At 39.7% G+C, this 22,174-nt stretch overlaps 2 protein-coding genes, 1 long non-coding RNA gene and 1 pseudogene across 3 annotated transcripts; 3 read left to right on the top strand and 1 right to left on the bottom strand.

Moving 5' to 3' along the window:
• The first annotated feature begins 2,473 nt into the window (after nt 1-2,473).
• On the top strand, nt 2,474-4,987 carry LOC131685269 (ESF1 homolog). Its single transcript, XM_058968871.1, has 2 exons — nt 2,474-3,394; nt 3,452-4,987. Exons 1-2 carry the CDS (start codon nt 2,615-2,617, stop codon nt 4,946-4,948), a joined length of 2,277 nt encoding a protein of 758 aa, XP_058824854.1. The 5' UTR covers nt 2,474-2,614; the 3' UTR covers nt 4,949-4,987.
• A 6,267-nt stretch (nt 4,988-11,254) lies between these two features.
• LOC131685268 (uncharacterized) lies at nt 11,255-11,873 on the top strand. Its single transcript, XR_009304765.1, has 2 exons — nt 11,255-11,387; nt 11,642-11,873. It is a non-coding gene; the product is annotated as an uncharacterized LOC131685268 (long non-coding RNA).
• Nucleotides 11,874-12,845: 972 nt separating this feature from the next.
• LOC131685265 (asparagine--tRNA ligase, cytoplasmic-like) lies at nt 12,846-15,379 on the top strand. The gene is made up of 3 exons (XM_058968869.1): nt 12,846-13,411; nt 13,472-14,216; nt 14,273-15,379. The coding sequence occupies exons 2-3, from the start codon at nt 14,050-14,052 to the stop codon at nt 14,760-14,762; spliced, it is 657 nt and encodes a 218-aa protein (XP_058824852.1). The 5' UTR covers nt 12,846-13,411; nt 13,472-14,049; the 3' UTR covers nt 14,763-15,379.
• On the bottom strand, nt 14,947-16,585 carry LOC131680947 (uncharacterized; annotated as a pseudogene).
• Nucleotides 16,586-22,174: the final 5,589 nt, after the last annotated feature.

Below are 22,174 nucleotides of genomic sequence, written 5' to 3'. Positions count from 1 at the left end.
TTCTGAATGGATTCATTATGAGTTCCAGCTCAAAGGCAACAACCGATTCCGACTCAATCGTTTGTTGCATTTGAGCGAGAATCCATAAGGGATTCCAAACCTGTTCCGGAGTAGGTTTGCTTGGAATGAAATGAAATTTTATTACATGCAGCGCATACGATTCCAATCACCGTCCCTTTATGTAGTACCTTTGGCCGTGCGAGTGATTTATTCCAGATATGCGCTATAATGTAGTGCTTCAGAGTCTCGGCTTTTCCAAAAAGATTGCAGAAGGCGCACGAATACGCTGTGTCTTCCTGTTGGACCAGAGATGATGAAGTACAGGAAACTGCCCTCTCGAACGGGTATTATTTATCTCTGGTGCGGTGACGTGGTTTCAGTTCTGCGATTGTCGTTTTTAAGCCACACAGGGTGTTTTGTTGGTGAGTTCTGGAATAGAGGAAGGCACCATAAAACGCACCGTGTGCATTCGACTTAATTTATTCACTAACCTTTGTGCGACATCATGATTATTTTCAAGCTGCACTTGCGCCCTTCGAGTCCGGAAAATCTGAGCACTATAAGAATTTACCTAAATCTGATTTAAAAATAGCGAATTTCTCCAGCATTGACGCACGTGGAAAAAGTTTTCTTCTTCGTAGCAACTTTTATTTTTTATTTGTTTCAATTCAACAAGGACTGTTGATGTAATGCATTCAGTCCTTTTGAATCAATCAGCTGCATGCTTTTGTTAGAACCACTGATTTGTTTGGAACAAATAATAATTGTGTCGATCTTCGCAAAAGCACAGATAACAAAACTTGTAAGATTGATTCAAAATATATTTTGGTTGATCTAACCAAAAAAATAAATTTGGTTTAATAAATTCCTTGGTTCACAATAAAGAATTTTTATCGATTAAAAATGAAGAAATAATTTATAGAATCAAACATGCACAATTCTTTTGCGTGTATGCGGAAAATACCAACATTGTAAGATTCTTTACTTTTGCCAATCTTTTTGACAGCGTCGATAAAGTAGTTTTTGTACGCTTCTGCTAAATTGATCACTTTAACCTAAATTTGTTTTCACAATAAGTCGTTTTGTTGCATTATAGTAACGTATGGTGGACATGGCCAGTATAATAACAAAAAAACAAACTATAACTATTTCCAATGTTGTTCGTCAAAATCCTACCGTTGATTTATACGTTTTTTTATTTGTACAGTATTTCGCTAGAAAACTATGTTTGAACTATACGAGAAATAGTAGAAACTCGGAACTAAGCGACTATTTGTGATATTGTACACAGAGCCTAAAATTCTCATACCTATTCAATGAACGACGAAATTCAGAGAATTCATCTTCGTCCTTTCCTTGCCTCTTTCGTCGCTAAATGCATGAAAAAATAAAACAATAAAGGCGATGTCCCCTCCTCTCTCGATTCTACGAAAACGAGTAGCAGCAGCAGCGACTTTCGTTTTCCTTTGACAATCCGAAATTTCAATTTCGTTTTGATGCATGCTCAGTAATTTGCGATTCTTATTAATTAAATGAAATTAATGCAATGTGCATCTAATAATGCAACTAGAACATAGTTAAAATGAGAAATATGCACACCGATCAGGCTTCCACCTTACAATACCATCATTAGCTCGCAAATCTACAGAATCGAGCATCGACAAATAAATATCATTGCTAGTGTATTTTCGTTTCCCCACCAGTAAGGTCAATATTGAAGTTACCAATATCATTCTGAATCTCAAAGCGAAAACGAGCGTGCGGAGAGAATAATGAAAACGCTCTGCTACATGCTTGCTTTGTCCTAGCCCGTTGTCTCATTTTCGATTTCGCAAAGTGCTAGTGGTATGGATTGAAGCTTCGTTCTTTCGTCAATTTCGCCTGATTTTGGCAAATGAAAAAAAAACATTTTCCGACTCTGATTGTACATGTATAGTCCACGAAAAAAAAAATGTTCGAAAAAAATCGTCGTTTTTGTATTGTAACATAACCTAACGCCATATTCCCCAAATTGTTATCCGGCTGAAAACAATACCCCAAATGACGGAAACAATTTACGGTGTGGCGTGTTTATTGTCGAATCAATATGTCAAATTGTAAAAAAAAACTATAGTACAAATTATCCATTTATTTATCTCGTTTATGCGGGATGTTGTCAACTTTATTTGATACTTAGTTGCGTTTCGGCTTCGCCTCATCAGAAACCGACACTAACTTATTGTCGGAATAGATTAGTGAGAAATTTTGGTTTTTACCCTAGTGAGAAATTTTGGTTTTTACCAAATTTTCCTCCTTAGGGTGAAATATAGCGTAGAAATTTATTTGGTTTTTTTAGTATTACATTTCAGCACAAAATTAATTGGTGACACACCCCCCGACCCTACATTCGGCAACATATCGAATTCCTACCCCACACGAAAATAAATAACAAAACATTGAGGCGCAAATGTCAACGATTTATTTTGAACAGCGTTTACCATACGAGCCGCATGCTCTTGTTTTGGTGTGAATCGTACCAGAGGAATCCGTGATCATTGATTTATTACGATTGTGATCATTTTTTGCAGTGGCAAGTCAGTGTTCTCATTATAGTACAGGTCTGCAAAACAATACCATGGCCAAAACCAATAAAGAGAAACAGAACTCCGCTGGTCATGAATCAGCCAAGTCGCCCAGCACAAAACAGACGGTCGGTAGCGGGCAACCGTCACAGATCTGGAACGATGAACGATTTGTTCACTTGGTCAACGATCCTCGATTCAAGGGGATCCCACGGGAGGAGAAGAAGGTTAAAATCGACAAACGCTTCCAGTCTATGTTCGATGATGAACGCTTCAACGTGAAGCATACGGTGGATAAGTATGGTCGAAAAGTGAAGCAGAACGCAAGTGACGAACTGCGAAAATATTACGAGCTGGGATCATCCGGAAGTGAGGATGAAGGGGAAGTTTCCGAATCCTTAGTCAAGAAGCGGAAGTCTGTAAAGTTGAGCGCCAGTTTGATTTCAAAGGAAAATGCTAGTAGTGAATCGGAGGAAGGGCCAAGCGGTTCCGATTCAGATGCTCCCGAGCTGGACGAAGAAGAAAAGGCTATGGCCATGACGGACAAGGTAAAATCCCGATTGGAAGATTTGGAAATTGATTACGCAAGAGGAGAGGGAGCAATTACCTCAGATAGTTCTTCGGATGATGATTCTGACGGCGAGGAAATTGCAGATGATGAAGTTTTCATAGATCATGTTTGGGGTGAACTGGACGGAGATGCTGAGCGTACCGATGATTCTACAAAACGATTAGCGCTTTGTAATGTAGACTGGGATAGAATCCGAGCAGTGGACATAATGGTTATGTTGAGCTCGTTTCTTCCGCGTGGATCTACTATTTTAAGTGTTACCGTATGTAGCTCTCATCTATACAATAGCATGTTTGATTACTTTCGACTATAATTTCAGATTTACCCGTCCGAGTTTGGCAAGCAACGCATGAAGGAAGAAGAAGAACAGGGACCACAGGAATTAACCGGTGATAGAATTGCTGAGTCTGATGATTCGGACGAGGAAGAGTTAGATGAAGAAGAGAGGAAGGAAAAGGAAATTGAACGCCTGCGTGAGTATCAATTGAACCGGCTTAAGTACTACTATGCAGTTGTTGAGTGTGATAGTGTCGAATCGGCGGATAAGCTGTACAAAGAGTGCGATGGAGTCGAATACGAGAGTACTGCCAACAAAATCGATCTACGATTTATTCCGGACGAAATGGAATTTGACGATGAACCAAAAGATAGTTGTAGCGAACTTCCGGAAGTTGGCAAATATGAGCCGAGGGTTTTCACTACAACAGCTCTAAACCAGGCGAAGGTAGAGTTGACATGGGATGAAAATGATGTCGAACGAAAGGAGTTCAACGAGAAAGTTCGAAGCGGTAAGTTGAACGAACTATCCAATGCCGATTTGCAGAAGTATGTCGCCTGCAGCAGCAGTGAAGATGAAGATCAAGATGAAAACCAATCCGAAGAACAGTCGGATGAAAATGAGAATGAGAATTCCAAAAAATCGAAAAAACAAGATATGATTGCCAAATACAAAGCTCTGTTAGGTGATATTAAAGAACAGGACGAAATTGCGAGGAACGGAAAGGTAGAGATGGAATTCACTTGGAAAGTGAATGGAGATGTTGAGCAAGTAACCAATTCCGACGAAGAATCCGGATCTGAATCAGGAAAAAAGAAATCCGACAACGTAAATCCATTTGAAAAAATATTGGAGAAGTCGAAAGAGAAAAAGAAACGTCGAAAGGAATTGAAAAAGAAGAAAAAACGAGGCGAACTGAACAGCGATGGGGAAGCGAAAGATGAGAGTTCCGATGAAGATCTACCGTACGGTGTAGATCTAAATGACCCATTTTTTGCCAGCGCATTTGACGAGAAAGAGTTCGACTTGAAGAAACCGAGCAAGAAGGATAAGAAAAAGAACCACCAACAGGAGGAGCAAAGTGACGAGGAAGTTGTCCGCAAGCGAGCTGAATTGGAACTGATTCTGGATGACGCAGAAGATGATAAAAGCCATTTCAATCTTAAGCGGATTCAGGAGAATGAAATTGACCTAAAAACCATTTCGAAATCCAAGCGAAAACGCATCCTCAAAAAGACGAAGAAACAAATCGAAGAACAACGCCAGCATAGCTTGGCCGCTGATGATTTCGAATTGGATCTGGATGATGATCGTTTCAAGGCCGTTTATGAGAAGGCAGAGTACAACATTGATCCTACGAATCCTGCGTTCAAGAAAACAAAGGCGATGGAAAAACTGATACAGGAAAAACTGAAGAAGAGGCCGCTGAAGGATAACGATGTGCCGGATTCCGGTGATTCGAGGGAGTCGAAAAAGGCGAAAAAGGATGTGAGCACAAGTTTGCTGGTTAAAAGCATAAAACGAAAGATTGGGAAATAAGGGAGGCTTGTTATGTAAAAGAATTAAAATAAAGTTGTACATGCGTATTATTGTTTCATAATTCGTGAAAACGTCCATGGTGAATTTTTTTTCAATTCGTTCATTTTGATGTAGCCTTATGTGTGAGCTTAGCGGAGCCGCTAGTTGTTTGTATTTTACATCTAAATTGGTATACGTGTTCGCTTCTTTTTGCTTTGCGTCTTTTGAGAATCGACGACATCTCGTACTACGCAAGCGGGGATCGAACTGAACAATCTGCATACCATTACGAATGACAACGACCAACGTGTTATGTAACGCTTTCGATAAGGGCCATTCATAAATTACGTAACGCTTTTAGGGAGGGAGAGGTTACGACAAGTTGTGACATACACTGAGCGAAAAGCATCTGAGAATTTCATAAGTTTCGGCATATGAACCAGCCTTCTGACGATGTCATTGAACGCTTTCGAATGTCATAGACAGGCTTATGAATTCATTTATCCTGCACTCCATAGACGCACAAATAATGTATTTCATAAAACAGTCTTATGATTTCGCTCCAATATATGCGTTTAAGAATTTCATAAGTTTTTCTCATGAAACCCATATGAGATCTGTTATTGATTCTATAAAATTATATTTTGTTTTTCATAAACGTCTCTTTTGTGAAAAGTTCATAATTGTTTCTTATGAATTCAGTACTGGCTTGGACGGTCAACCAGGAGCTAATAGTTTCAGTCCAGCACTTTTCGGTTACCGCTGTTTGAAACCAAAGAAGTGAGATTTTTAGTCAAATTGCAACAAAATTTTAAATAATTGCTTTTTATGTTATTCAATAAATTACTGTGAACATTAAATCAGTTTACGTTGCTATGATTTTTACAGAAGATATCCGATTATTTGAAATGAAATAAGTTGTGCATATAATTAGTGTCTGGCGCGTATTTATCCTTCAGTTGTCTAAGCCCAGTTTCCCAGGAAATATTGACGAAGCGTTGCAAATTCACAAATTTTAATATTTCATGAGAGTTTTCTCTTCAATCTTCTGAAGGGATCTACACTTGGCGGTTCATTTGTTCCGAATTGAGTTCTACAAGATGAGCACACTAATGAACTCATGATGAATGACGTTCATGTTTGACAATTCTTGGTGGTTTGTTTACTTTGTCAGTTGCGTGAGTTCGAGTGCAACTAGTGGCCATCTGTTACATTCAAACTCACGTAACTCCCATGTAAGCAAACCACCGAGAATTGTCAAACGAAGTTCACCCGGCTCATTTTGTGGGGTTATGTCGGTTGGTGTAAAACCTAATATCCTCTCAAGGTTGTTTTTACTGTTGATTTTTTGTCTACTAAAAACGATCGAGAAATGTACTATTTTTTCTATGAAAATCATTATTTCTACTATATTTTCTGCTTATAAATGTCAGTAATTTTCATAAATGGGCACCTATGGCGTTCAACCGGACATTTTCATAAATTTCATAAGACTGTCTTATGAAAATAATAAGAGATGGATTTGGAAAATTTCCCCTCCAAATCATAAGACAGACTTATAAAATCCATTTAAAATCCTTATGTCTGAAACTCATAAGACGTTTTTATGGAAATTCAATGTAAATTTTGCTCGGTGTAGGGAAAGGGGGAGTTAGCTAGATCGTTACGTCACACATTTTTAACCGAAGAAAAAAAATTCTTGGAATTTGTTACGTAATAGGGGAGGGGGGATGGAAAAATTTGTTACATGGGGGAGGCAATTTTGGGCAATTTTTGCGTTACGTAATTTATGAATGGTTCCTAATTATATACCTCCAAGAGGTTAAGAGCATGTTCAGGAGTGTTTCAGTTTTAGATTCATAATGTTGACAGTTCTATTATATAAAACTGAAAGTTTTAAAACTAGAACTTGCTTCCCCAGCAGCAGTTTTAGCGGATGTTCTATTCAGTTTAAAATTCATATCTCGCCATTCGTTCAACGTTACTGCATTCAAATTTATTTTTCCCCAGTCTATCGGATCTAAGTGTCTGTGCTGAAAACTTTGCATGTATTTAAAACACAGTCCTAAACATGTTTTAAAATCAGCAACAAATAGAATATTATACACTAAATACTACGACATACATAGAGCAGGTCTTTTTTGACAGTTAACCATCGACAAGTGAAGTTGATTATCCGAAATCCAGTTAGGGACAAGTTTTTCCTTTTGTTGTGAGTAGGGAAGTATTTAAGATTGCCCAATAGTTCGTTCAGTGAGATAAAATACAACGATGCGTGAATTTCGCAGCTTTTTGAAAACTGGTAATCCTCACCCTAGTAACAATTCTGGTTTTATGATAGTGTTATAGCCACTCATAAAACTTAGCTTGCATTTTTAGCGTGCTATAAAACTTCAATTGTTACTTGGGAAGCGCCTTTCCCCATAACCTGATCAACAAACTGAGAACCAAATCGACCAAGTTCTAATCAACGCACAATTCTCCCAAATCACACATGTTCGCACCGACCGCAGTATGAAGATAGATTCGGACCATTACCTGGTAGCGGTCTGCATGCGCACAAAACTGTCGAAGGTGTACAACACTCGCCGAATACGGACGCCAAGGCTCAACATCGAGCACGATCGCGCTGTCGAGAGATGCACGCAGCAACTAGACAGCGCTACCAACGGATGAGCAGCTAGGTTCCGCTACTCGTGAGGATGGCAAGAGCAACATATGAACCACCTTAGGTAGCACAGTAGCACTGCCGAGGCTGTACTAGGTACTAGATGAATCGAGGACTGGTTTAGCGGTGAATGCCAGCAATTAGTTGATGAGAAGAATGCAGAAGAATGGTGAGGACGCACCGTAGGAGTAACGACACAAAAACACGTTGCGATAGACAAAACTCGCATAAGCGAAGATCGGGATAATGAGGCGATGGAGTGCCTGTTTCGCGGCAATTGTAACGATGTGTAAAATAGCAATACTGGCAACGCAAAGATTATAAAGAACTATCAGTCACAGGGAGGATAGCAGATGACAGTTATTCGGTAAACTGGTATTCAACGGGTTCGACAGCAGAACGACACGAAGCAAGGGGGATTCTTAGGTAGACCGTCGAGGAGAACGGCGGTATCACCCGAGCGAGAAACAACGTGGGAAGTAAACGATACAATGGCGATGAGGAATAAAATTGGTAAGTTGAGAAGTTACAGGTTTTCTCCGAAACACACAGATTCATTTGGCTTATTGGGAGTTCGGCAAACAAAGCAGGAAGCAGGGATTTGGCACAGTCCGAAAGGAGCGGAGCCGTAAATACGCTGTAGGGGAAAAGGTGTGTTTCAATATAATGGTGTTATGGACAGCCCCCTGTCAAGGACGACGTCTCTGTACAGCCAGCATCACTGCCATGAAAATCAAAACATAAATTTTGAATCGAATGTTTAAAAGCTGTAATTAGTTACTAAATGTTGATTTTCTGCATAAGATGATATTATATCATCCCACAAGATGCAAAACGTCGTGTGGAATGCTTGAATATCGTGTATAGTGCTGAACATAATTCTTTGTTTGGGGCTTTATAGCTATAACGCCCCATATATGTTGGTCGCTCTCAAACTCCATATGATGGTATAGGGTGCCAGGAGGCTGATTATGGACATTAGCGTTTTTTTCGTGGAAGGAGTATTTTGGGAGAGGTTGTTTTGTGCAGTGGGAGATCTCACAACTCATTTCGTTGAGTATTATAATAATGTTTCGATTTATTAATAGATAGGGTACAGCAAGGAGGTGACTCATGGCTAGAGATGCTGCGTGTAATGTCGATATTTCGTGCAAATGATGCTACGTACAATGTGTTTATGCTAAGTGCAAATGATGCTACGTGCAAGGTCAGGCTATGTGCCGAAGATACTAGTTGCAAAGTTAGTATCAGGTGAAGCGGCAAACGATGATTGGGCTCAAAGTTAGTGATGCTACGTGCAATTTTCAGGCACAGTGCCGAGATGCTACGTGCAATTATGGGCGTGATTATTTGTAAAAGTCCGAAAAGTAAACCATGAAGGCTCTGTGTTGTTTGTAATACTGAAGGGGTTTTTGCAAGATACACGTTAATTTATGAAAAAATTAAATTGTTCTCTGGAAACCAACGAATTGTTTTAGATACATCCGCGATGCCTCCATTTAAAATGGGAGCCGATCCGCGAAATGATTGGATGAAATGGCGGAAAGCTTTTGATCGATTCTTACGGGCGAGTAAGATTGAAAACGACGAAGAAAATTCGGAAGAAGTAATAGTTTTACAATATGAATCGGCTGTAACCTCACTAGAAAACTACTTCGCACCACAACTGAACAAAAGATTTGAGAGACATTTGTTTGCGATGAAACAGGAAGAAAATGAACATTTCCACGAGTTCGTTTTCAGATTGCAAGACTAGGCAAATCGCAGTGATTTTATTGATGTGGACTATATGGTGTTCGATCAAGTCGTCCATGGTTGCAAGGCAACCGAATTACGCAAGAAACTGTTGACGGAAGACTTGACATTAAATGATGTTATAATGCTCGGAAAGACGATCGAAGAAGTTCAAAAGCAATCTAAACAGTATGAAAAATCAGCTTCATCAAATTTTGAAAGATCCGTGATACAACGCATAGTAGAGACAAATACAAATTAAATACGCCAAGGTCCCATACAAAAGGCTCATCATTTTTTGGTTCACCGAAAACTAGATTTAAAGAACCCTATGTACGAATTTTGCTTGACAAGTAACAAATACTGCAAAATAATATGAAATGGCAACGCGATTAGATAGAACCGATCAAAGCATGTCGTGCATAGATCTGATGTTTGACATTTGTTTATGTTTTGCCGTTAATTTTTTTCCATTCGACGGAAACCGCCAGCATCCGGGATAGATCGTATTGTAGGCCTTGTATTACAAGGTAAGGTACTGTTTCTGCACTTGGGAACTTCAACCTCGCTTTCCGGAAATATATTTTATTTCATGGAATGAAAAATATTAAAAAACTTTTTCGTCCTTATTTCAGGAAATTCAACTAAAGTGCTTCGCATAGAATCAGTTGAAGGAGGTTCACCACGATAGCTGCTATCATGTCGTAGCATTTGCAACTAAGTACTGCCCAAAGTAATAGTTTCCATCACTTAACACAGTTTTTCTACCACTAGTAGTTTGTATTTATGATAGATAATATAATGATCTAGAAGATAATAATACGGTTCAGATACTGCAGGATCATCGCAGCTACGTACGTCAGCTGGGATCTAGAAGGTGAATACCTCGCATCTTGTGGGATGATCACATGTGAATCATGTCGAAATACAAGAAAAATTATTCGAAGGACTCAACTATTTTCTTCGGGTCGGCAGTAGTGTCCACCGAAAACGAAAAAATGCTCTTACTTGATATCAGGTGGTGTTTTTTTTACAAATGAAGAAATAATAATAAATAATTGAAGAGAGTTGAACTCATTAAATTTATTTATTCTAACCATATGTTTTCGACCAATGAGCGTTCTTCCATTTATCTCCAAAGTTCTAAAAAAATATTAACCGAATAATCCATTGTACGCAAATAATCAATCAAGGTACAGAAACGAATACGGTACTACAACAGCACCCGTAAAAGTCGTACGTATTTTAATAACAATCTCCTTACTACCGAGGTTCTGGTTACTTTTCTCTGGCGCTCAATAGCATTTAACATGGGAGACTCGGAATCAAACTGAGTGAAAGTTTTGGTTTCTCAAACTTAGAACGCTGTAAAGATAAATAATGTGAAATACTTTACGCTCGTCCAGGACATGCCGCAGACTCAGGGCCCAGATAAGCTGAAATTCCGTTCCGATTCCGTTCCGTTTTGACGTTGTGGATCGCAGTGGAACTTATGTTCAACCCTGTGCATATGTCTAAACCAGAGCAAAACAAATCGATCATCTCTTTTTCTCCTATCAATTTTTCTTTCGTGTGTCATCATGCGTTGCGTTACCAGTCAGAAAGAGATAAAAAACTTTGTTTACATATAGTATTAAAAGCAGCAAACGAAAATTTCAATCACATTTTAAATCTTTCTGCAATTAAAAATATATATTAGCAAAAGTTTTTCACTACAATCGGAGCATAAAAAAGTTCCGGAAGTGCTTGTGGAGTTTTGTTATTGTTTTTCCGAATAGTAAGCTAGCGAGAGTGGATATTTTTTTACACCATGTCAACAAAAATGACAAATTGTTGATGAGCGATGTACGGTTGAAATAATGCCTGATGATAAATTCTATTCTATTGCGAACAATAAATCACCTTTGTGTATTGGTATTATGATGTGTAATTATGATGTGTAATTCGATTAATCCAAATCAGATTAGAAACTAGTGTAGGAAGATCTTATGTAGTGTTTTAAGGAGCCAATAAGAAGATCATGTAGTGAGAAGACTTCACCCCGGAAGCTTAAACAAGGTTCCCACTGATAGTGATTCCATTGTACTGAAGATATAATACTTTTTCATTTGTAAACTCATTCATGTCGTTTTTCATTGAAAAACACCGAGGCGGTGGATTGCCTTGGTGTTTCACTTTCTAGCAGAAGTGGGAATGAAACACGTCCAGTGGCCTGCTCTTCTGCTAGAAAGTGCAACTCGAGAGCAATCCACCGCCCCGGGGTTTTTCAATAAATTCAGTTTGATATTTGTTTCTTTTCTGTACTCTTTCAGTTGAAGGCTCTTTTGTATGGCAATACAAATTACGAAATTACAACGAGTGAAACGTGTTAGCATCTTTGATACACAGCTGCTATTTGGACCAGCGATCATGCAGTTTTGAAGGCTACACGTGGAAATGGATACCCTCGATACGAGATTTCAACGTGCCATAATGCGATTTGGAGCTGGCTGATAACTATTCGACTAAAACTATATAAGGAATAGACAAACGAATGAAATATCACCACACGCTGTTTTTACTAAAGATTATGAATGAAAGAAAGCCAAATTCCTTTCTTTTCTCTATAGAATGTCATTACGATTCAGTTTATTCTTCGTATATCGCTTTTGGCTCCCAGAGTGTGCACGTCTAATTTTAAGAGAGTTTTAAACTGCTGAATTGTTCCAAAGCAAGAGGGCAAACTTTTATAACTTAACTGGATATTTTCTTTCGATACATAAAGCAATTTACTTTAGAAACATAATTTATTCATTCGCAATATATTTGTCCATGTTTCTGTAAGAGTTATAATTCACTTCGATCGGGTGAAGTTGCATAAATATTCTATCTTAGACTCTCGAGAATCGTGCCTCCCACTGAGAGGGTTACATCTCTTTATATCATCGTAGCCTATCTATTGTACCTAACCGAACACATCGTCTGCTGTTCAAATTATGGGATAAAAAATTGGTATCCCTACTTCGCACAAAATCTCTACCTCTTCCAGTATATTCATCGGAACATAGTGTAGCACCCTAATAGTTTGAGAAAAATTAAATCATCTACCCTATATGTTTAACTGTTTCAATCTGGAGCCCTTTTATTCGGTTTGCCTTCGAGTCACCAACATCGGCAGGAAGCACCACATTTCCACCAAGAATCCACTAAATAATGTTACGACGTTGCACCGATTATTTAAAGCGGCTGTCTGCCAATAGAAGATTGGGAACATGAGAAAAACTATACGCAGTGAATCATTCGATTAGTTATTTTGTCTCATTGACTATATTATTCTACATCGCATGGTGCAAACCCCAACGATTCATAGAACGGTGGTGTGTTGCTCTAAATCATAATGTCCCGCTGTTCTGTTTAGTCACCCAGTTGTTATGGTTGTCCTCAAGGCTCCTAATGGCACCTGTGAAATATCAAAGAAAATATTTATTGAAAGCTATTCAAATTGACTTGAAATAATCGTACATTGTACTTCCATCGCGTGGCGACACATACTTTTTCACGAAAATTCAGCCAACGGTTATAAAAAAACATCCACACCCCTAGGGGGAAATCGCTCTAAACGTTGGACTAAAATAAATTAGTGAACTTTTTTATTCCCAAAATAATCTCGACTAGTTTTAGCTAATCTTGAATAATCCTACCTATAGTTTTCAATAGTCTTGGTTTAGATAGCAGCTGTCACTTCGACCCATTACGCACTGCTGTTGTAAGGAATTCTCTTTCCGGAAGAAGCTGCCCTGGGGTTAATATTTTCTTCGGACCGAAGCAACATTGCTAACATCAATCTGATCAGTCTAATTCAAAATTGGAATCGATTTATCCTACACCAGATGCACTAAGAACTGTTGGAGGCTATGAAGAAGGAATGTTTTATCCCCCACGATACGGTTAGTGGTATACGAAGAATCTACTATCCGTTTCACCCCGACCGTTCGTTCCGGGGGGCGTAGATGCACATACAACACCCGGAAGAATGTCAGGAATGCTTGGACAGCGAAGTTCAACAGTATGACGCTAACTATGAAAAGTTTCAATTCTTAGTGGTAAGTTGGGTGGTTTCTTTAAGATAAAATTTTTTTGAATTTATAATCTCTTCTCGTTAGATTACCATCCGACGTTGGCAGCCGAAACTGATATCTATGCTGAGATGGTAAAAGAAGCATAACCTACTCGTAGTAACAAGAATGAAACGGAAATCAATCCCCTGTTCGGCACTCAACAAACGTTGCCGGAAAGTGAACGGCCGCTGAAATTCAACCAACGGTGATGGATAATAATAATTGAATATTGATCCAATTTTTCTCACCACCTCCAGGCGATCTCTACACCTTGGAAAAGCGTGGCGATGACGAGTTCGGTGATGGAACAGCGGAAAAACCCTTCAAAACAATCCTACAAGCCATGAAGCACGCCGGCAAGGAACCTTTCCCAAGAATTTATGTAAACGCTAAGGATGCAAAATCGGAATCACCCTGTAGCCAAATCTCAGCTCAAGAAAATTCTTGAAAAGCGTTCTCAGCGATACCTTGTGTCAGAGGTTCCAGAAGGTAAGTCCGCTCCCGGTGGACATGAGCTGCACGTTGATTATTGGTAGCTAATTGGATTAGCTCCGGCCGGTGGGGCAGATTCTATTTTGAACGAGGATGCTTATCCTGATGTCTAGCTCGATAACAGACACATTATGATTAGAGGCGAAAATACTTCTAAGATTCTCAAGATGAGAGATGTCATTATGATGGCATTTAGGGAGCATTATCATGAACGTGGTTACACGGAGGTAACGCCGCCGACGCTGGTGCAAACACAAGTTGAAGGAGGGTCGACTCTGTTCAAACTGGACTATTTTAGGTAAATAAAAAATGTTCGCATTAGAAGTATTTGCTCAAACAATAAATACATTTTAGGGCGGAAGCATTCCTGACGCAAAGCTCACAAAAATATATGGAAACCTGTTTGCCGGCATTGGGCGACTATTGCATTTCTCAAAGTTACCGTGCAGAGCAGAGTCTTGCTCGCCGTGATTTAGCAGAATACAGTTATATTGAGGGTGAATGTCCCGTTATTACTTTCAAAGAGCTACTTGATCGGCTGGAAGATTTGATAGTAGATGTTGTCGATCGAGTATTGAAATCTCCGTGGGGTCATCTTAACCCGAATTTTATGCCACCGAACTATGTCGATCCTATTGACTGGCTAAAAGAGAACAACGTCACCAAGAATGATGGAACTTTTTATGAGTTTGGCGATGATATTCCGGAGGGTCCGGAACGAAAAATGACGGAGCAAATAAACGAACCAATAATGCTGTGCCGGTTTCCCGCGAAAATTAAATCATTTTACATGTCTAGATGTGAAGACGATCGCCGATTAATTGTCGGAGGTCAATTTCTCTGAACAGTATTACTAAAAAGCTAGAAATTGACACTTTTACTTTAAGAAAATAAAATATTGTCATTCTATATCAATATATTTGTATTATATCTAATAAAGCAACATACAGAGAGATGAGGGAATTTTATTAGGCACCTAAAAGCCCGTTGACATGAACGCGTATTTTCAGTTGCAGGCAATACTCTTATCACATATCCTTCGGGGTCGTTCCCATTAACCAAAGTACGGCACTCTCTGATTGAATTTGAACTTCCTGGCTAGAGTGAGTGTTCGAAGTGCTTACCAAACAGCCCGGTTGTCGAGGTTCCAGTGCAATCCACTAGTGCTACATACGGCCCGTTGTCCAATAGGAACAAGCGAACACCAGATACGTTCGTGTACCAACCGAGGGGAAATTTGAATTAAGTGGGTTCCCGCCGGTAGCAGCCAACTGAGAGTTACTGGATCGCAAGAATACAAATGCATTCGGTAGAATGTCACGGGCCAGGGACAAAGTATTAATGTTGGCCATGATTTGGTACAACCGGCCAGAACTTTCACACAACACCAGAATTCGACTTATTTCGCTATCGTAACTGGTGCTCTAAATCGCTTTGAGAGATTTTGTAAAATCTGTAGCATTTGGGTGTTTTGATTATCTGTTAAATAGACATCAGTAACGAGTGAAATTTTTTTTTTTTAATTTGTAATGTTCTTACCTTGCAATTCAACCGCTTTCCTTAAGTCATAGATTAATCGGTGCAGGAATCGAAATTCCCCGTCACCGAACTGTTCTTCTGTGCCAATATTTTCCTTAAGAAAGTCAACCCATCGATTCGTACCCCCGTCGACGGCAATGCGGATTTTTGCTGGAATTTGACAAGCTCATCCCATATTCTATTATTCACACACCAATTAAACTAAAACAGTTGATAGTCTCTCCCAAAACAAGATATTAAATAAAAGATATTATCCAGTAGATCCAAAATCACGATAATGCATTTGACTTGATATATTGTTGTTGCCAACGAAAATTGTGTTTTTTGGCTTACACATTTTTCAAAAAAGCGCTCCAAAACAACATTCGCCCCCAGCGCACGCATACGAAAACTGAGAACCGCAAAATTTTGTGATATAAAACAGAGCTACATGACAGCCATGACAATGATATATACGCTTTTCATAATATTACCATAGCTGAGAAACAGCTGGGGGTCCGAATTGGCCAGCGGTCCGAATTGGGCCACTTCCCCCTAGATGTGCACACATGCACACACAGACATTGACCGATCTCGACGAACTGAATCGAATGGATTATGACATTCGGCCCCCGAGTCTCAGTTGAAAAGTTGATTTGTGGAGTGATTGCATAGTATTTCTTTATATGCAAAAAGCACAAAGGTTTAGATAATTTCATGTGCGATCGCACTTTCCAACTCATAACTCCAGAACCAGATCCAAATAAAATTCAATAGCAGCCTATGGCTATGTTGCACCTTTCATTTGAGTATAACATTGTTTAAATCGGTCCAACCATCTCTGAGAAAAGTGATATTATTTGATACTCACATACATACACAAACTCAGCTGAGAGCCATCGAGCGCGTCCACGGGTGGCGGATGCAGGAACGACCTGTATCCAGTGTAGGTTAGTTGCGAATAGCCAAAATAAGCAACTCTGGATGAGCAACGCGTTCAGAGAGCAAATCAGGTGACATTTCGGGCGGTCTGGGTCGCTTTTAAACGTAATATGGTGTTGAGCAAATTCACCTGCTACAAGCAGCTGCGGCCGTGGTGTATCCGGCGAGCTGAAATCTCATTGCCGCACACTGGAAGCAGATGGACATTGACTCTTACCGTTTCGGTACGATTAAAATTCCCATGCAAGCGTAGAACCGGTGTAGCATTTCGTTCCGGAGCACGATCAGCGCGGAGTATAGCGGTTCGTGGTAACACACAAACGATAGATTTCAGCGGAATTGGTGTCGCTTCCGGTAGCGACTCAGTATCCCGTTTGGTACTTGATCCAGCGAGTCCGGTCGACTTTTCAGACAGCAGGAACAATTACACGTTGGTCGGTAGCCCAGTGGGGACGATACTGCAATGAACGGAAGTCAGTAATGATTTTTCATATTTATTCGCCATCGAACTTACCCGCACCGTTTGATGCATCTTCCCCCTCATTCGGTTTCGGTATGTTACAATTTCCCGTGCAAGCGTAGATCCGGTATAGCATCTTGTGCCGGACCACGATCAGCCCGGAGTATAGCGATCGATCAGCAGAATTTGCGTTTGTTCCGGTAGCGATTCGCTATCCTCCGTTTGTTGCCTTTGAACGAGCGAATTGTTGGACAGCAGGAACAAATACACGTTGGTCACAAACTGTAAACAGAAATAAACAACATCAATTTTCTTCTTTAGTAGGTGAGGCAAAACAATGATTTTACTAAAGCACATGAGGCAACATGATATATTTACTAGCAGGTGATGCAAAACGATATATCGATATTTCAGCATGAGAAACAGATACAGATTAGAATATCGCGAATGTTTATATTGTTATATCCCTCAACTACTCACTGATACTATGCAGATCAAATTAACCAACAGAATGCACGATTGTTTGCTAGGAACGACTTTAATTTTACTATCTACAATTGGGAAAACTGCGACACAATAAGCCAATGATTAGAGTTTTAATATCTAATAAAAAGGTTTCAGATGAACTTGTCCATTGCAAGTTATTCACAATGGTAGCCAATGAATAAATTTTGATACACATAAAAGCAGTCTATAATGCAATGAAACTTGACCACCACAAGAACTAGGTCATAACTGGAACACTACGCACTCGTTTTCAAAACAACTTATTTTCGTCGTCATTTTAATTACACATATATGTTGTCTTCAAATTGCATGTCTGTCCTTATACCAACTGAATAAACTTTTTTTTTCCTAAGATTTGGAACAACAGTGGTACAAAAAAGATTTAACATTAACTTTTTGTTTGTAACTATTTGAAATCTATCTAATAGCAATAATATAATATCAAATGTTTATATTCAGAGTAACAACAGTCAAAACAATGTTGACAGCTCTATGTGGAAGCTGTGGAACGAAATGTCAAATATTTGTGGAACGGAAGATTTTCTTCGAGTTTAACACAACCCTGATCACGAAACGGAATAGTTTTCATTCCGTTTTAGAGAGAGATAAAAATAGAAAAAAGGGCAGCCGGAAAAGGGATGCAAGAAAACGGAATTCCGTTTCTGAGCTTATCTGCACCCTCAGGTGATTTCATTTCATTTTTTGGCATTTCAAATGTCAAAAAATCCTGACCCTTGAGGTAGAAGACAAAAGTTTAAAGTCGTCGGGAAACCCTCTGCTTGCTCATATGACCCTCTTCCACGCTTTTCTAAACTTTCTTTTTGTAAATTTATATATTTGGAGGAAATTGATTGGTTGATCAATGTGGATGGATGGATGGAAACACAAGCGATCATATTTTGCAAGTCTGGAGTGATACTGGCTCAGTCGTAGATCAGTTGTGTTGGTGAGGAGGGCCCAATAACCGAAAGAATGTTATATCTTGGCCTTCGAATGGACAACAATCTTACTTGAAGTAGTCATGTTAACGACGCCACTCGGAAAGTTTTTGCCACCCTACGCACTTTTCGTAGACTTTTAGTTTTAGTGACAACAGTTCATCAAACTGCTTGCCTTTATATATGCCCATGGTAATTCAAGAAAAGTAGGTAATTGGTATTATGTCAAAATATTGGAATCTAATGACACACAGTGATATTAACATGTTATTAGGCAGAGGTATATTTTGAGTTCTTGCGTCATAAAGTCCATATTTAAATTACCTACCCAAGTTTAAGATATTTTTATATTAAGTTTCAATCGGCCCATTCAAAATTACAAAAGTGATGTTAACCGTCTCGTTGAAACATCACTATTGAAGCATCGAGATTGGTAATTAGTAACATTACCCTTTCAACGGCTGTGATACGCACACGCTCATTTGCAATGATATCTGGAAGTGTAAATATTAATTTTAAATATTAATTTTGGAAGAGGAAGCAATGATTTCATACTTGAAATTTTTAATTTTTTAATCACATTTTCTGAAAACCATTGTGGACAATTGAAAGAAATAAGCTTGTTATAATTATTTCATCGCGTTTAAGTAACTGCGTCTTAAAACCTAGCCTTTTACCATTTTTAGTATCTCGTGATTGGAAAAATAAATTTCAAGAACTAGTCTTCTAATAGAATTGAAGCTAAAAATACTAGTTAATTATAATCCCAACTGCATAGTTAATTATTTGGTTATCGTGAAAACCAAACACAACTTATCATTTATCTTACCAAAATGACCACCATCAATGTGAAAAAGTTGCTACACTCCATGCAATTGGCCACGAAGACGAACCTCCTGCATCAACATCGTTTCAGGTGCATGGATTGAGACCACATATAGCAGCACTGGCATATCGTTGCATGTGATGTCGAATGCTGGAGTTATTGATGCGTTGGTTCCAAAATACTTGGTCAGGAGACTTGTTATAAATTTAAATCCTATTCATAGTAAAATGATTACTAGAATCCAATAGCCGCCCGTAGCATATTCGGAACTGTTCCGCTAAATCCTACCTAATCCGAGACGTCATTAATGTCTACAAAAACAGTTCCGGAGGATTGGAGCAAGTAACATGTTTAAAGGATTCCATTAAAAAAATAAATAAACTAGCTTCGCATTTCCACACAATTTTGGGATTAACGAAAAACATGAACATTCTGGTGAGTCTTGATGCCTGAAAATAATGTTATAATCAGTAAATTGAACAACACGTAAAAAGCAAAAAATTCTCTTATTCGTTTTCAAATTTCTTTAATAATAAACAGTAGCTATAGAAACGCGAATTTTTGATTTTTCGGTTTTCAGTGCTGCCATTTAAAATTTAAATTTGCCGATTTTAAAACCGAAAACAGCATAAGATAAGTTCATCAAGGTACACTTTCAGTTTGACACTGTACCTTTTTCAGGTACAGGGTAGCTTAAAACGTGTCCTCGAAAAGTCATCAGAGCATTCCGTATTAACATATTTGTATTTGGTAGAGAAGCGACCCGAGAAGTTTCACAATCCTGTATCTGGTAGACGATGCTACAATTGCAATCGCGCGGGACATCTAGTAAAGGAGACAGATAAGTGTGCAGCTAAGCATGCAATATGTCAGCTGTGGGAATAAAGGACACTAAAGCATGCTGCCGTCGACGGCAACGAGAAGACTCCGAGCAACGACTGATACGTGTCTCCGTGCATTGTATTCTCGAGGAAACAGCAACCACGAAGGAATCTTTACACTCTATGATAAGAGACAATTGAACGAAGTGTTGAAGTTGGAAATTGGTGGAGTGATCATGGACATATTGATGGACTCGGGATCCCCAGCCAACATTATCAATAGCAGAAGCAAAATACCTGGTGACGAGTCAGAAGTTTGGGCACACGTATTGGTAGCACCGGATGGGCAAACAAATATCCTGAGCAAAAGTACAGCATTCGCATTGGGAGTATTGAGAATTGGATACAAAATCCACCAAATATCACCATTCAAATAAACAAAACCATTCCCATTGTTCAAGTGGCCCGACACCTACCTGTGTCCATGGAAGCGGATGTCGAAGTAGCCATCCAAGATTTATTAAAGAAAAATATTATAGACAATTCTAAAGGACCGTTGACCTGGGTATCACCCTTGGTAGCTGTTCGAAAGGTGGATGTGGGTCGACATGCGTGCTGCAAACCAGGCGATCAAGCGCGAGAATTACCCTATGCCCAACAGCGACGCAGCTATGACATCCATTAGGAAGGTGTTTTATTGAAATTTTTGAAGATTGATCTAGAGGCAGCATACTATCACTTCGAATTAGAGGAAAACAGCCGAACTATAACCACTTTTGTTGCACGAAGCGGGGTCTATAAGTTCCGCAGGTTGATGATCGGCATCCTTACCGGAACTGTTCCAAAGAGAGATGGAGAATTTGTTCAGGAGGATTAAAGGTGTTATCATGCACATGGACGATATTTTAGTCCATGGCGCAACAGAAGAAGAGCACGACACTACACTAGAGCGTGTATCACAAATCTTGAAAGATAGAAATATGCGGATCAATGAATAGAAGTCCGTTTATTCTGCAACAGAGGTCGTGTTTTTGGGACATAATGTGACAAACGAGGAAATTCGTCCCACAGACGAAAGGGTAAACGCAATCCTTGGCTCCAATCCTTGACAATATCGTCGAAGAGTTGTGTCACGAAGAGCATATTTGGGATTCTGTCAACAGAGTGCTTACGAATATACTCTACGAGCGGTAGAGAAAGTAGCGAAGGGAACCACAAAGTAGCGCCGTATGCTAGGAAGCCGTCGAGTTTCGGAAAAAAATTTCGGCGCCGGGTAACTCTTCGCTGGTGTAGACTATTTCCACCGCCAGGGACCAGTAGAATAGTACGCGACGTAGCACCGGGCTCGGGTCGTCGGGACGTCAATGAACCGACGTCCGGTTCACCGGAATCGCCGAACCGACCTCGCACCCTATCGGGTAGCTCGTGAATAGGCTAAATACACCGCCGGGAGTAGAGCCAGTAGATCATGTCGAATAGCTAGCAGTGGGTCGTTGGGGCGCTAGTAAACCGGAACCTACGCTCTACCCGGAATCGCTGGACAGACCTTAGCACCTACTGGTTGTCTCGTTGAGAAGGCTAGGTTCACCGCCGGGGACTAGATCGAATAGATCGGAACGAAGCGTGGAGCTAAATGGCCTACGGAAACGAACATCGGTATCAGGGGAAATCTACGGCCGGGGTATTCACATAGGGTAGATTCACCACCGTGGACTATCCGACTATATCATGACAAAAATAGGAGTTAATTGGCTAACAAACCAAACATCGGTACCGAGAGAAATTCCGTTGCCGGGGAACTCTCAGTCAGAGTAGGGTAGTTCACCGCCGGATAATATCCGAGTAGATCTCGATAAAGCATGGATTAAATGGCTCAAGGAAGCAGGTATCGTTGTCGGGAGAAATTCCTCCGTCGGGGAACTCTCAGTCGGAGTTGAGTGAGTTAACCACCATATTCGAGTATGTCGGTATAAGGCTGGGAGCCGGAAGACTTACGGAAACAGGAGCTAAATGGCTCATGGAACCAGCATCTAAACGGCTCACGGAGACGAGAGCTTAAAAGGCGACGTAATAGATCATGACAAGAAGTAAGAGAAGAGTTAAATCAAAGCTCAAATGTCGAGCCATATCATGGGCCAAGTGAGTCTCCGAGATAGACCAGAATAAAGATGTGCGACGAAACTACAACGAGACCCTCACGAAGTGCGAAACCCTCACGAAGTGATACCTTGATATAGTTCCGTG

Source organism: Topomyia yanbarensis, chromosome 2, assembly GCF_030247195.1.
Source record: "Topomyia yanbarensis strain Yona2022 chromosome 2, ASM3024719v1, whole genome shotgun sequence".
NCBI classification, from domain to species: domain Eukaryota; kingdom Metazoa; phylum Arthropoda; class Insecta; order Diptera; family Culicidae; genus Topomyia; species Topomyia yanbarensis.
The sequence above is the reverse complement of the archived record's forward strand: the minus strand, read 5'-3'. Positions and strand labels throughout refer to the sequence as shown.